Source organism: Salvelinus namaycush, unplaced genomic scaffold (assembly GCF_016432855.1).
Source record: "Salvelinus namaycush isolate Seneca unplaced genomic scaffold, SaNama_1.0 Scaffold176, whole genome shotgun sequence".
Taxonomy (NCBI): Eukaryota; Metazoa; Chordata; class Actinopteri; order Salmoniformes; family Salmonidae; genus Salvelinus; species Salvelinus namaycush.
The window spans coordinates 149,816-166,130 of NW_024058519.1; the positions used below are offsets into that span (position 1 = coordinate 149,816).

General features: G+C 47.9%; 1 protein-coding gene across 1 annotated transcript in view; it reads right to left on the reverse strand.

Moving 5' to 3' along the window:
- Nucleotides 1-1,859: 1,859 nt before the first annotated feature.
- stab1 (stabilin 1) overlaps nt 1,860-16,315 on the reverse strand; it is a gene marked incomplete at its 5' end in the record, with an annotated part of 178,735 nt that continues 164,279 nt past the window's right edge. Inside the window, 7 exons of the mRNA XM_038983579.1 lie at nt 1,860-2,382; nt 2,793-2,894; nt 11,522-11,674; nt 12,785-12,898; nt 13,120-13,284; nt 13,876-13,995; nt 14,222-14,328. Coding sequence (XP_038839507.1) covers nt 2,317-2,382; nt 2,793-2,894; nt 11,522-11,674; nt 12,785-12,898; nt 13,120-13,284; nt 13,876-13,995; nt 14,222-14,328 — 827 coding nt within the window. The remainder of the gene's footprint in view (nt 2,383-2,792; nt 2,895-11,521; nt 11,675-12,784; nt 12,899-13,119; nt 13,285-13,875; nt 13,996-14,221; nt 14,329-16,315) is intronic.

The window sequence follows — 16,315 nt, forward strand, 5'->3', positions numbered from 1 at the left end:
TCCAGCCACATGAGGTCTAGCATTGTCTGCATTAGGAGGAACCCAGGGCCAACCGCACCAGCATATGGTCTCACATGGGGTCTGAGGATCTCATCTCGGTACCTAATGGCAGTCAGGCTACCTCTGGCGAGCACATGGAGGGCTGTGCGGCCCCCCAAAGAAATGCCACCCCACACCATGACTGACCCACCGCCAAACCGGTCATGCTGGAGGATGTTGCAGGCAGCAGAACGTTCTCTACGGCGTCTCCAGACTCTGTCACGTCTATCACATGTGCTCAGTGTGAAACTGCTTTCATCTGTGAAGAGCACAGGGCGCCAGTGGCGAATTTGCCAATCTTGGTGTTCTCTGGCAAATGCCAAACGTCCTGCACGGTATTGGGCTGTAAGCACAACCCCCACCTGTGGACGTTGGGCCCTCATACCACCCTCATGGAGTCTGTTTCTGACCGTTTGAGCAGACACATGCACATTTGTGGTCTGCTGGAGGTCATTTTGCAGGGCTATGGCAGTGCTCCTCCTTGCACAAAGGCGGAGGTAGCGGTCCTGCTGCTGGGTTGTTGCCCTCCTACGGCCTCCTCCACGTCTCCTGATGTACTGGCCTGTCTCCTGGTAGCGCCTCCATGCTCTGGACACTACGCTGACAGACACAGCAAACCTTCTTGCCACAGCTCGCATTGATGTGCCATCCTGGATGAGCTGCACTACCTGAGCCACTTGTGTGGGTTGTAGACTCCGTCTCATGCTACCACTAGAGTGAAAGCACCGCCAGCATTCAAAAGTGACCAAAACATCAGCCAGGAAGCATAGGAACTGAGAAGTGGTCTGTGGTCACCACCTGCAGAACCACTCCTTTATTGGGGGTGTCTTGTTAATTGCCTATAATTTCCACCTGTTGTCTATTCCATTTGCACAACAGCATGTGAAATGTATTGTCAATCAGTGTTGCTTCCTAAGTGGACAGTTTGATTTCACAGAAGTGTGATTGACTTGGAGTTACATTGTGTTGTTTAAGTGTTCCCTTTATTTTTTTGAGCAGTGTATATTGTTTTTGACAAATCTGTTTGGGTTACAGGTTTAAAAAAAGATCAGTTTCCATTGTCAATCTTGTTAGTCATCCCAGCAACCAGCTGACAAAGGTGATTCCGCTGGGATGACTAAGGTCATTCTGCTGGGAGGACTAAGGTGATGCTTTATCCATTCATATTGAACCATGTTCGTGCTGTTCCAGCTAACACTGCAGCTCGGGTCCCCCTCTCATTCCCTTCTCTCTGTTCATGCTGCTCCAGCCAACACTGCAGTTCGGGTCCCCCTCTCATTCCCTTCTCTCTGTCCATGCTGCTCCAGCCAACACTGCAGCTCGGGTCCCCCTCTCATTCCCTTCTCTCTGTTCATGCTGCTCCAGCCTACACTGCAGCTCATCTCCCTCTCTCCTTCTCTTCCCTCCATTCTGGGGGGGATGGGTGCGCTGCTTTGTGAGAGCAGAGCTCTGGGGGTGGGTGGAGCTCCCTCTGAGGAGCAGAGTCCTGGAGTTGGGGGGTGGAGCTCCCCTTTTGAGAAGGTTTGCGGCTTTAAAGGGAAGCTAGGGTGACATTTTAGAAGTAAAAATGTCGGGTAAACAAACGTCAACTTAAGGTAGGCTATCTAATGGTGTCAGTCCAGTAGATTAATATAGATTTTTTTAATCTGGTATGTGTTGTAAAATACATCTTTAATCTAAAAAAGATAAATCTGGGGAAAGTCAAATTTTAAATGAAAAATGTGATTGTTGGGTGAAAGGGAGCTCATATGAATAAATGGTTATTGTTGTAGTAACCGAATTTATACCATCAAATAACGACCAATAATCTATACAAGGGATGCATAGAAGGAATATTTTAATACAGTGTCATATAAACATGCCTGACATTTTGCATCAGTGTTGTTTCTGTCGCGTTGTCAATCCAGTTTTCAATCCAGCCTCGTCCCTTAACATTTTTTGGGGGAAAACAGACCTACTGCCGAGTTTAGGATTAAATTCAAAGCATGTAATAGAGTAGAGGATAGGACAGATGACAATGCGCCTTTTTAAAGGAGACCGCGTTTTAACACGTTTGACATTTTAAGGTAAATTCTAATAGTGTTTGCCAGTAATGCCATCTCCGCCTTTTAAAAATCACAGACGGCGTTTTCACGGATTGAAACCCAGCCATTGTCTTTGGAAAATATAGGCCTAAGTCATATTTTATTTACACATTCCCAGCATAGTTTGTTCAAATGCAGAAAGTCAATTAACTCCAACCCTTCCTTAAGTGCCCACATAATGTTGTTATTGTTCTCATAAATCCAGTAGTTGAGGAGCTGGTTCTGCTGGTTCTGCTGGTTCTGCTGGTTCAGCCTCTTCCTAGACAGGGAAAGAACATGTTAAACCATTAGGCTAGATGGTTATTTGTGAACAGTATTTCAGTCCATTCAGGGGACCCCTTTTGGCTCAAGACTACCCCCAGAGGCAGAAGTTCAGTATGGATTTACTCTTAAATCCAATGTGGTTATAACAACAAAAAGTGTTTTAAGCTTAACAGTACTGAGATATAAAATTGACTTAACATTCAATATGATTGTGGGTTATTGACAAGCAGCTTTTAAAGGCAACGTTCCCACATTTCACAGACTGCATCCACACTACATGTGTCGCCTCAATCAGTCATTACCTTTAAATATAGCATTGTTGACAGGCGGGATCAGATTGAATCCTGGCCTTACATATTGATCAGTTGTGTTATTGAGATATAACACATCATTATTGAGACTTACAAATTGTTCATTGATACCAAAAGGTTGGTTGAAGGCTCTGGAACCGATGTAGAGCGGGTTGGGAATAGACACCAGAGCAGGCTTATCGCCCTCCTCTTCATTCTGTCACCATGGGAGACGAGACATGTCAGTCAATCAAATCTGTTTTTAGAAAGCCCCCCTTTATCTGGGCATACCATGTCATTTCAACGTGGAAATGTGGGTAACCTTGATTCACCCACTCAGAGACAGGCAAATTCTCAATGTGTGCTTCTACAGGGGCTTCTACACCTGCATTACTTGCTGTTTGGGGTTTTAGGCTGGGTTTCTGTACAGCACTTTGAGATATCAGCTGATGTAAGAAGGGCTTTAATAAATACATTTGATTTGATTTATCACTGTGCTTTTATTTATTTTTTACCCCCTTTTTCTCCCCCATTACGACCTTGTCTCATCGCTGCAACTCCACAACTGGCTCGGGAGGCGAAGGTCGAGTCATGTGTTCTCCGGAACGTGACTCGCCAAATCGTGCTTCTTAACACACGCCCACTTAACCCAGAAGCCAGCCGCACCAACGTGTCAGAGGAAACACTGTTCAACTGACGGCCGAGGTCAGCCTGCAGGCGCCCGGTCCGCCACAAGGAGTCGCTAGAGCACGATGAGCCAAATAAAGCCCCCCCTGCCAAAACCTTGCCCTAACTCGGATGACGCTGGAACAATTGTGTGCCGCCCTATGGGACTCCCGATCACGGCCGGTTGCGATGCAGTGCCTTAGACCGCCGTACCACTTGGGAGGGTTCCACTGTGCTTTCAACCATTTAAAGGCACAACTAAGTTCAAATGGGAATACAATGTCAGATATTTTGTATTTATACAACAACTAGATTCAATCAGATTGACATCCATTTTGCATCGTTGGAGGCGGAACTGCGTTAGCACTGTCAAATCCACAAGCGGCTCGTTGCCATACCACTGCCATTGGATGCAACGAAACCACACCCCACTATAATCTAGCCGCGTTAAAAGTTCAAACACTCGAATTAGACTGATAGGCATAAATCTAAATGAACATGAAAACATGCATTAGCTTAACATCACTGGTTTGGCATGAGTCTTTATTTCTAACGTGGTAGCCTTTATTTCTAACGTGGTAGCCTTTATTTCTAACGTGGTAGCCTTTATTTCCAACGTGGTAGCCTTTATTTCCAACGTGGTAGCCTTTATTTCCAACGTGGTAGCCTTTATTTCTAACGTGGTAGCCTTTATTTCTAACGTGGTAGCCTTTATTTCTAACGTGGTAGCCTTTATTTCTAACGTGGTAGCCTTTATTTCTAACGTGGTAGCCTTTATTTCTAACGTGGTAGCCTTTATTTCTAAGGTGGTAGCCTTTATTTCTAAGGTGGTAGCCTTTATTTCTAAGGTGGTAGCCTTTATTTCTAAGGTGGTAGCCTTTATTTCCAACGTGGTAGCCTTTATTTCTAACGTGGTAGCCTTTATTTCTAACGTGGTAGCCTTTATTTCTAACGTGGTAGCCTTTATTTCTAACGTGGTAGCCTTTATTTCTAACGTGGTAGCCTTTATTTCTAACGTGGTAGCCTTTATTTCTAACGTGGTAGCCTTTATTTCTAACGTGGTAGCCTTTATTTCTAAGGTGGTAGCCTTTATTTCCAACGTGGTAGCCTTTATTTATAACGTGGTAGCCTAGCTTTATTTCTATCGTGGTAGCCTTTATTTCTCTCCTCAACTGTCCAGTGTTGGCGATCACGTGCCCACTGGAGCCGTTTCTTCTTGTCTTTATCTGATAGGAACCCGGTGTGGTCGTCTGCTGCAGTAGCCAATCCATGACAAGGACCGATGAGTTGTGTGTTCTGAGATGTCGTTCTGCAGACCAGTGTTGTACAGAACCGTTATTAGCCTGTTTGCTTCGACCTCTCTCAACGAGCTGTGTTCGCTCACAGGACTGCCGCTGACTGGATGTTTTGTTTGTCCCACCGTTCTCTGTAAACCCTAGACACTGTCGTACGTGAAAAACCCAGGAGGCCGGCTGTTCTGAGATACTGGATCCGGCGCGTCTGGCAACGACGATCATACCACGCTCAAATTTCGCTTAGGTCTCTCATTTTGCCCATTCTAACATTCAACCGAACAGTAACTGAATGTCTTGATGCCTGTCTGCCTGCTTTATATAAGAAGCCACAACCACGAGACTCACTGTCTGTAGGAGCAGTACATTTTCGTGAATGGGCTGGTGTACCTAATAAACAACGCTGAGGTTGGAAAAATAGTGTGAAATTGTGAAAATGATGATAATGCCTGTTTTAATGTAAACTATTTGAAAAGGCTGACTGAAATGTCAGCCTGTTTTGGTGGGATGGAGTTTTGGCCATCCACGGTGACATCATTTATACATGAGTTAATAGACAAATAAGAAAGAGTTCCAAACATCTCGGCCAATAACAGCTCGTTTTCAGTTTTCCCCCCTCCCTACCTCCTTGCTACTCCTTGTCATGGCAAACAAATTGTTTAGCTTGACAAGGAGTGGCATATTGGCGTAGATTGACTGGATTTCTGGCTTATTGTTATTCGGTGAATGTCAAATGTGTAAAATGTGTTTGTTAAAAACCCCATGAGCAGCAGCAGCAGCTACACTTCCTGGGGTCCACAAAAAAACACGACACGCTGATAGGCAAGTCACACAAATGTAAAATACAATACAACTAAAACACACTACGGAGAACACAGTCAAAGCCCTCTGAGTGACTGGTCAAAAAGTTAACTCCCGGTGCATTTGGTTCCACGTTATTGTACATTTATACGTTTTCAACCACAGAAAATTGTTAGTTTGTTTTTTTCAAATTGAAGAAAACTAAATAAAGTATTATGTAGGCTAGGGTAGAATGCAAAGTAGTGTTGATCAGAGCCCTGTGGGCCTGGTCTATAGTACTGTTGACTACAGCCCTGTGGGCCCAATGGGCCTGGTCTATAGTACTGTTGACTACAGCCCTGTGGGCCCAGTGGGCCTGGTCTATAGTACTGTTGACTACAGCCCTGTGGGCCCAGTGGGCCTGGTCTATAGTACTGTTGACTACAGCCCTGTGGGCCCAGTGGGCCTGGTCTATAGTACTGTTGACTACAGCCCTGTGGGCCTGGTCTATAGTACTGTTGACTACAGCCCTGTGGGCCCAGTGGGCCTGGTCTATAGTACTGTTGACTACAGCCCTGTGGGCCCAGTGGGCCTGGTCTATAGTACTGTTGACTACAGCCCTGTGGGCCTGGTTTATAGTACTGTTGACTACAGCCCTGTGGGCCTGGTCTATAGTACTGTTGACTACAGCCCTGTGGGCCTGGTCTATAGTACTGTTGACTACAGCCCTGTGGGCCCAGTGGGCCTGGTCTATAGTACTGTTGACTACAGCCCTGTGGGCCTGGTCTATAGTACTGTTGACTACAGCCCTGTGGGCCTGGTCTATAGTACTGTTGACTACAGCCCAGTGGGCCTGGTCTATAGTACTGTTGACTACAGCCCTGTGGGCCCAGTGGGCCTGGTCTATAGTACTGTTGACTACAGCCCTGTGGGCCTGGTCTATAGTACTGTTGACTACAGCCCTGTGGGCCCAGTGGGCCTGGTCTATAGTACTGTTGACTATAGCCCTGTGGGCCTGGTTTATAGTACTGTTGACTACAGCCCTGTGGGCCCAATGGGCCTGGTCTATAGTACTGTTGACTACAGCCCTGTGGGCCCAATGGGCCTGGTCTATAGTACTGTTGACTACAGCCCTGTGGGCCCAGTGGGCCTGGTCTATAGTACTGTTGACTACAGCCCTGTGGGCCTGGTCTATAGTACTGTTGACTACAGCCCTGTGGGCCCAATGGGCCTGGTCTATAGTACTGTTGACTACAGCCCTGTGGGCCTGGTCTATAGTACTGTTGACTACAGCCCTGTGGGCCTGGTCTATAGTACTGTTGACTACAGCCCTGTGGGCCCAGTGGGCCTGGTCTATAGTACTGTTGACTACAGCCCTGTGGGCCCAGTGGGCCTGGTCTATAGTACTGTTGACTACAGCCCTGTGGGCCCAGTGGGCCTGGTCTATAGTACTGTTGACTACAGCCCTGTGGGCCCAATGGGCCTGGTCTATAGTACTGTTGACTACAGCCCTGTGGGCCTGGTCTATAGTACTGTTGACTACAGCCCTGTGGGCCTGGTCTATAGTACTGTTGACTACAGCCCTGTGGGCCTGGTCTATAGTACTGTTGACTACAGCCCTGTGGGCCTGGTCTATAGTACTGTTGACTACAGCCCTGTGGGCCCAGTGGGCCTGGTCTATAGTACTGTTGACTACAGCCCTGTGGGCCTGGTCTATAGTACTGTTGACTACAGCCCTGTGGGCCCAGTGGGCCTGGTCTATAGTACTGTTGACTACAGCCCATTGGGCCTGGTCTATAGTACTGTTGACTACAGCCCTGTGGGCCCAGTGGGCCTGGTCTATAGTACTGTTGACTACAGCCCAGTGGGCCTGGTCTATAGTACTGTTGACTACAGCCCTGTGGGCCTGGTCTATAGTACTGTTGACTACAGCCCTGTGGGCCTGGTCTATAGTACTGTTGACTACAGCCCTGTGGGCCCAGTGGGCCTGGTCTATAGTACTGTTGACTACAGCCCTGTGGGCCCAGTGGGCCTGGTCTATAGTACTGTTGACTACAGCCCATTGGGCCTGGTCTATAGTACTGTTGACTACAGCCCTGTGGGCCCAGTGGGCCTGGTCTATAGTACTGTTGACTACAGCCCATTGGGCCTGGTCTATAGTACTGTTGACTACAGCCCTGTGGGCCTGGTCTATAGTACTGTTGACTACAGCCCTGTGGGCCCAGTGGGCCTGGTCTATAGTACTGTTGACTACAGCCCTGTGGGCCCAGTGGGCCTGGTCTATAGTACTGTTGACTACAGCCCTGTGGGCCTGGTCTATAGTACTGTTGACTACAGCCCATTGGGCCTGGTCTATAGTACTGTTGACTACAGCCCTGTGGGCCTGGTCTATAGTACTGTTGACTACAGCCCTGTGGGCCCAGTGGGCCTGGTCTATAGTACTGTTGACTACAGCCCTGTGGGCCCAGTGGGCCTGGTCTATAGTACTGTTGACTACAGCCCTGTGGGCCTGGTCTATAGTACTGTTGACTACAGCCCTATGGGCCCAGTGGGCCTGGTCTATAGTACTGTTGACTACAGCCCTGTGGGCCCAGTGGGCCTGGTCTATAGTACTGTTGACTACAGCCCTGTGGGCCCAGTGGGCCTGGTCTATAGTACTGTTGACTACAGCCCTGTGGGCCCAGTGGGCCTGGTCTATAGTACTGTTGACTACAGCCCTGTGGGCCCAGTGGGCCTGGTCTATAGTACTGTTGACTACAGCCCTGTGGGCCTGGTCTATAGTACTGTTGACTACAGCCCTATGGGCCCAGTGGGCCTGGTCTATAGTACTGTTGACTACAGCCCTGTGGGCCCAGTGGGCCTGGTCTATAGTACTGTTGACTACAGCCCTGTGGGCCCAGTGGGCCTGGTCTATAGTACTGTTGACTACAGCCCTGTGGGCCCAGTGGGCCTGGTCTATAGTACTGTTGACTACAGCCCTGTGGGCCCAGTGGGCCTGGTCTATAGTACTGTTGACTACAGCCCTGTGGGCCTGGTCTATAGTACTGTTGACTACAGCCCAGTGGGCCTGGTCTATAGTACTGTTGACTAGAGCCCTGTGGGCCTGGTCTATAGTACTGTTGACTACAGCCCAGTGGGCCCAGTGGGCCTGGTCTATAGTACTGTTGACTACAGCCCAGTGGGCCTGGTCTATAGTACTGTTGACTACAGCCCTGTGGGCCTGGTCTATAGTACTGTTGACTACAGCCCTGTGGGCCTGGTCTATAGTACTGTTGACTACAGCCCATTGGGCCTGGTCTATAGTACTGTTGACTACAGCCCTGTGGGCCCAGTGGGCCTGGTCTATAGTACTGTTGACTACAGCCCTGTGGGCCCAGTGGGCCTGGTCTATAGTACTGTTGACTACAGCCCTGTGGGCCTGGTTTATAGTACTGTTGACTACAGCCCTGTGGGCCTGGTCTATAGTACTGTTGACTACAGCCCTGTGGGCCTGGTCTATAGTACTGTTGACTACAGCCCTGTGGGCCTGGTCTATAGTACTGTTGACTACAGCCCTGTGGGCCCAGTGGGCCTGGTCTATAGTACTGTTGACTACAGCCCTGTGGGCCTGGTTTATAGTACTGTTGACTACAGCCCTGTGGGCCTGGTCTATAGTACTGTTGACTACAGCCCTGTGGGCCCAGTGGGCCTGGTCTATAGTACTGTTGACTATAGCCCTGTGGGCCTGGTTTATAGTACTGTTGACTACAGCCCTGTGGGCCCAATGGGCCTGGTCTATAGTACTGTTGACTACAGCCCTGTGGGCCCAATGGGCCTGGTCTATAGTACTGTTGACTACAGCCCTGTGGGCCCAGTGGGCCTGGTCTATAGTACTGTTGACTACAGCCCTGTGGGCCTGGTCTATAGTACTGTTGACTACAGCCCTGTGGGCCCAATGGGCCTGGTCTATAGTACTGTTGACTACAGCCCTGTGGGCCTGGTCTATAGTACTGTTGACTACAGCCCTGTGGGCCTGGTCTATAGTACTGTTGACTACAGCCCTGCGGGCCTGGTCTATAGTACTGTTGACTACAGCCCTGTGGGCCCAGTGGGCCTGGTCTATAGTACTGTTGACTACAGCCCTGTGGGCCCAGTGGGCCTGGTCTATAGTACTGTTGACTACAGCCCTGTGGGCCTGGTCTATAGTACTGGTGACTACAGCCCTGTGGGCCCAGTGGGCCTGGTCTATAGTACTGTTGACTACAGCCCATTGGGCCTGGTCTATAGTACTGTTGACTACAGCCCTGTGGGCCCAGTGGGCCTGGTCTATAGTACTGTTGACTACAGCCCATTGGGCCTGGTCTATAGTACTGTTGACTACAGCCCTGTGGGCCCAGTGGGCCTGGTCTATAGTACTGTTGACTACAGCCCTGTGGGCCTGGTCTATAGTACTGTTGACTACAGCCCTGTGGGCCTGGTCTATAGTACTGTTGACTACAGCCCTGTGGGCCCAGTGGGCCTGGTCTATAGTACTGTTGACTACAGCCCTGTGGGCCCAGTGGGCCTGGTCTATAGTACTGTTGACTACAGCCCATTGGGCCTGGTCTATAGTACTGTTGACTACAGCCCTGTGGGCCCAGTGGGCCTGGTCTATAGTACTGTTGACTACAGCCCATTGGGCCTGGTCTATAGTACTGTTGACTACAGCCCTGTGGGCCTGGTCTATAGTACTGTTGACTACAGCCCTGTGGGCCCAGTGGGCCTGGTCTATAGTACTGTTGACTACAGCCCTGTGGGCCTGGTCTATAGTACTGTTGACTACAGCCCATTGGGCCTGGTCTATAGTACTGTTGACTACAGCCCTGTGGGCCTGGTCTATAGTACTGTTGACTACAGCCCTGTGGGCCCAGTGGGCCTGGTCTATAGTACTGTTGACTACAGCCCATTGGGCCTGGTCTATAGTACTGTTGACTACAGCCCTGTGGGCCCAGTGGGCCTGGTCTATAGTACTGTTGACTACAGCCCTGTGGGCCTGGTCTATAGTACTGTTGACTACAGCCCATTGGGCCTGGTCTATAGTACTGTTGACTACAGCCCAGTGGGCCTGGTCTATAGTACTGTTGACTACAGCCCTGTGGGCCTGGTCTATAGTACTGTTGACTACAGCCCAGTGGGCCCAGTGGGCCTGGTCTATAGTACTGTTGACTACAGCCCAGTGGGCCTGGTCTATAGTACTGTTGACTACAGCCCTGTGGGCCTGGTCTATAGTACTGTTGACTACAGCCCAGTGGGCCCAGTGGGCCTGGTCTATAGTACTGTTGACTACAGCCCAGTGGGCCTGGTCTATAGTACTGTTGACTACAGCCCTGTGGGCCTGGTCTATAGTACTGTTGACTACAGCCCATTGGGCCCAGTGGGCCTGGTCTATAGTACTGTTGACTACAGCCCATTGGGCCTGGTCTATAGTACTGTTGACTACAGCCCTGTGGGCCCAATGGGCCTGGTCTATAGTACTGTTGACTACAGCCCTGTGGGCCTGGTCTATAGTACTGTTGACTACAGCCCTGTGGGCCTGGTCTATAGTACTGTTGACTACAGCCCATTGGGCCCAGTGGGCCTGGTCTATAGTACTGTTGACTACAGCCCATTGGGCCTGGTCTATAGTACTGTTGACTACAGCCCTGTGGGCCCAATGGGCCTGGTCTATAGTACTGTTGACTACAGCCCTGTGGGCCCAATGGGCCTGGTCTATAGTACTGTTGACTACAGCCCTGTGGGCCCAATGGGCCTGGTCTATAGTACTGTTGACTACAGCCCTGTGGGCCCAGTGGGCCTGGTCTATAGTACTGTTGACTATAGCCCTGTGGGCCTGGTCTATAGTACTGTTGACTACAGCCCTGTGGGCCCAGTGGGCCTGGTCTATAGTACTGTTGACTACAGCCCTGTGGGCCCAATGGGCCTGGTCTATAGTACTGTTGACTACAGCCCTGTGGGCCCAGTGGGCCTGGTCTATAGTACTGTTGACTACAGCCCTGTGGGCCCAGTGGGCCTGGTCTATAGTACTGTTGACTACAGCCCTGTGGGCCCAGTGGGCCTGGTCTATAGTACTGTTGGAAGGACTTGTTACCTTGAAGTAGTGGAAGCGGAAGGCGTCATTCTTGTGTTTGAAGACGTAATAGGTGAGGCCAGCGATGACGCAGACTATCAGACAGGTGACCAGGATGGAAGTGGCCACAGTCCCGCCCCCTTGGGCGTGGCCTGTTGACTGGGCATGGTGCACCTGGAATGATAGTCATAGAAATATAATTACTAGAAGGGACAAAGCCACTCTATTCTCTCATAATGCAGTGTGTTACTGTTGACCAGAGACCCTATTCTCCCATAATGCAGTGTGTTACTGTTGACCAGATACCCCATTCTCCCATAATGCAGTGTGTTACTGTTGACCAGAGACCCTATTCTCCCATAATGCAGTGTGTTACTGTTGACCAGAGACCCTATTCTCCCATAATGCAGTGTGTTACTGTTGACCAGAGACTCTATTCTCCCATAATGCAGTGTGTTACTGTTGACCAGAGACCCTATTCTCCCATAATGCAGTGTGTTACTGTTGACCAGAGACCCTATTCTCCCATAATGCAGTGTGTTACTGTTGACCAGAGACCCTATTCTCCCATAATGCAGTGTGTTACTGTTGACCAGAGACCCTATTCTCCCATAATGCAGTGTGTTACTGTTGACCAGAGACCCTATTCTCCCATAATGCAGTGTGTTACTGTTGACCAGAGACTCTATTCTCCCATAATGCAGTGTGGTACTGTTGACCAGAGACCCTATTCTCCCATAATGCAGTGTGTTACTGTTGACCAGAGACCCTATTCTCCCATAATGCAGTGTGTTACTGTTGACCAGAGACCCTATTCTCCCATAATGCAGTGTGTTACTGTTGACCAGAGTCCCTACTCTCCCATAATGCAGTGTGTTACTGTTGACCAGAGACCCTATTCTCCCATAATGCAGTGTGTTACTGTTGACCAGAGACCCTATTCTCCCATAATGCAGTGTGTTACTGTTGACCAGAGTCCCTACTCTCCCATAATGCAGTGTGTTACTGTTGACCAGAGACCCTATTCTCCCATAATGCAGTGTGTTACTGTTGACCAGAGACTCCTTGTGTGGCTCTGGAATAGGGCTGGAATTTGCAATGAATTAGGATTGTTATAATGGTCTGATAAGGAGCAGATGAACCCTGTTCACTCTGGGTTGACGTTTCCCCTAGTTACAGATCTAGGATCAGCTACCCCAACCTTAACCATTAGTGGGGGAAATGAAAAACTGATCCAAGATCAGCATCTAGGGTACAACTTCACTCAACTGCTTATTAACTCACTGGTAAGGGCGGGGCTCTGAGTGGGCCCTCTATGACATGGATAATTCCATTGTATGCTGGGATGTCCCAGGTCAACACTAGCCTCCGGTTCACTAGCTTGAATGTCTGGGGTTCCTGTGGAGAAACAACCGTCACACACACAAATTCAAGAATCACTTAATCCAAATCCAAACATCCATGAAATGAATTGTTGCTTTAAGAAATGTATGATATTATCCACTTCATTTTTTTGTTTATTATTATTATTTTTTATTTCTTTTACAAGTTTATTAGTAACATGTTGATCTGAAGTAAAGACTGTTTGAATTGCAAAACCATCTCCTGGACATTTTTACCAGACCGGTCCACTGGTTCTGCTGTGTGGTGTTGCTGGGGGAAATGACCAGTGAGAGATTATATCCCAGTCTGGAAGGAATGACTCCATCATGTTTCAGGTCCTCGTAGAACATAATGCTGTTGTTCGTGGAGATATGATACTCCACATCCCGGTCTGATAACGTCTACATACAGTCAAGAAAATATACATCAAATAAATAAGACAAAATTATACATCATTTATATAAACGTTGTTTTTTTAAAGGGATAGTGCACACAAATTCCAAAATGTCATTCGTTTCTTTACCCTGTAAGAAGTCTATGAACATGATATGACAGTAATCCATGCTTTAGTTTCCCTGGCACTGTTTTCAAATGCTAACGTTTTAGCATTTGTGGCACAAATCCCATTCAAGTCATGGGACCGATATAATGTCTAAATCATCAATATCTCATTGATTTTGAAGCTCACAAGTCACATAGATGATTTGGATATGATGTGCAAAAAAAATTATACCGGTCCCATGACTTGAATGAGATTTGTGCCACAAATGCTAAAGCGTTAGCATTTGAAAACGGTGCCAGGGAAACTAAACCAAAGCATGGATTACTGTCATAGCTAGTACATAGACTTCTTACAGGGTAAGCAAACCAATATGTAATTTAGGTGAACTATCCCTTTTTAAATGACAAAAAATACATTAATTTACAGGAAAAAGTAAGTAAAAATTTCTCTTTTTTTGTTCCATGATTTCAGACGTTTAAAATAAAATCACCTCATTCTCAGAGAACCCAGCGTTGAGTGGCACAAACAGAGTGGCATAGGATGAACTGCTGGACAGAAAGTCCAACAGAACTTCTCCCTCTGTCGACGAGCCTGCATACTTCAACAATATCTACAACCAGGAGAGAAAATTGAATGTTTTTCAATATTTGCAGTCACAAAGTAGGGCCAAATTCTAACTTGAGATCCATATCACCTGTAAATGTTTGCAAATGTCCCAAATATTATTTGACATTTGTGCTAATTCGATTACTTTAATTTGAATTAATACAATTAAGTCTGAGTTGCATGTGAGGATCTTAATTTAGGATTAGTCCTGAATGAAACAATACACTTACATTGTAGAATACAGAGTAGTTTAAGTTGGTAGCCACAACACTGGCCAGGTCTCCGTTACAGAAGTCCCCGTTGCCTACGTACCCACTTCCACACACACAGGACACATCTACAGGGAGACAGACGGGTTGTAATACACAGGACACATCTACACATCTACAGAGAGACAGACGGGTTGTAATACACAGGACACATCTACAGGGAGACAGACGGGGTGTAATACACAGGACACATCTACAGAGAGACAGACAGGTTGTAATACACAGGACACATCTACAGGGAGACAGACGGGTTGTAATACACAGGACACATCTACACATCTACAGAGAGACAGACGGGTTGTAATACACAGGACACATCTACAGAGAGACAGACGGGTTGTAATACACAGGACACATCTACAGAGAGACAGACAGGTTGTAATACACAGGACACATCTACAGGGAGACAGACGGGTTGTAATACACAGGACACATCTACACATCTACAGAGAGACAGACAGGGTGTAATACACAGGACACATCTACAGAGAGACAGACAGGTTGTAATACACAGGACACATCTACAGGGAGACAGACGGGTTGTAATACACAGGACACATCTACAGAGAGACAGACAGGTTGTAATACACAGGACACATCTACAGAGAGACAGACAGGTTGTAATACACAGGACACATCTACAGGGAGACAGACGGGTTGTAATACACAGGACACATCTACAGGGAGACAGACGGGTTGTAATACACAGGACACATCTACAGGGAGACAGACGGGTTGTAATACACAGGACACATCTACAGGGAGACAGACAGGTTGTAATATACAGGACACATCTACAGAGAGACAGACGGGTTGTAATACACAGTACCACAGGACACATCTACAGGGAGACAGACGGGTTGTAATACACAGAACCACAGGACACATCTACAGGGAGACAGACGGGTTGTAATACACAGGACACATCTACACATCTACAGGGAGACAGACGGGTTGTAATACACAGTACCACAGGACACATCTACAGGGAGACAGACGGGTTGTAATACACAGGACACATCTACACATCTACAGAGAGACAGACGGGTTGTAATACACAGGACACATCTACAGGGAGACAGACGGGTTGTAATACACAGGACACATCTACAGAGAGACAGACGGGTTGTAATACACAGGACACATCTACACATCTACAGGGAGACAGACGGGTTGTAATACACAGTACCACAGGACACATCTACAGGGAGACAGACGGGTTGTAATACACAGGACACATCTACAGGGAGACAGACGGGTTGTAATACACAGGACACATCTACAGAGAGACAGACGGGTTGTAATATACAGGACACATCTACAGAGAGACAGACGGGTTGTAATACACAGGACACATCTACAGAGAGACAGACGGGTTGTAATACACAGGACACATCTACACATCTACAGAGAGACAGACGGGTTGTAATACACAGGACACATCTACACATCTACAGGGAGACAGACGGGTTGTAATACACAGGACACATCTACACATCTACAGGGAGACAGACGGGTTGTAATACACAGTACCACAGGACACATCTACAGAGAGACAGACGGGTTGTAATACACAGGACACATCTACAGGGAGACAGACGGGTTGTAGTACACAGGACACATCTACAGGGAGACAGACGGGTAGTAATACACAGGACACATCTACACATCTACAGAGAGACAGACGGGTTGTAGTACACAGGACACATCTACAGGGAGACAGACGGGTAGTAATACACAGGACACATCTACAGGGAGACAGACGGGTTGTAATACACAGGACACATCTACAGGGAGACAGACGGGTAGTAATACACAGTACCACAGGACACATCTAAATGTTCTTGAAAGACTGACATGAAATTAAGGGGGATAGAGAGAATGGAGACAGTATGGCTGGTAGGCCTATATTCATAAACCTGATCTAGGATCTGTTTCCTTTTCTAATCATAATTTAGTTATTATATGGATATGGGGGGACCTGATCCTAGATCAGAAATCCTACTCTGAGACGCTTTATGACTACGGCCCTGATCCATTGTGTATTTGTAGTGT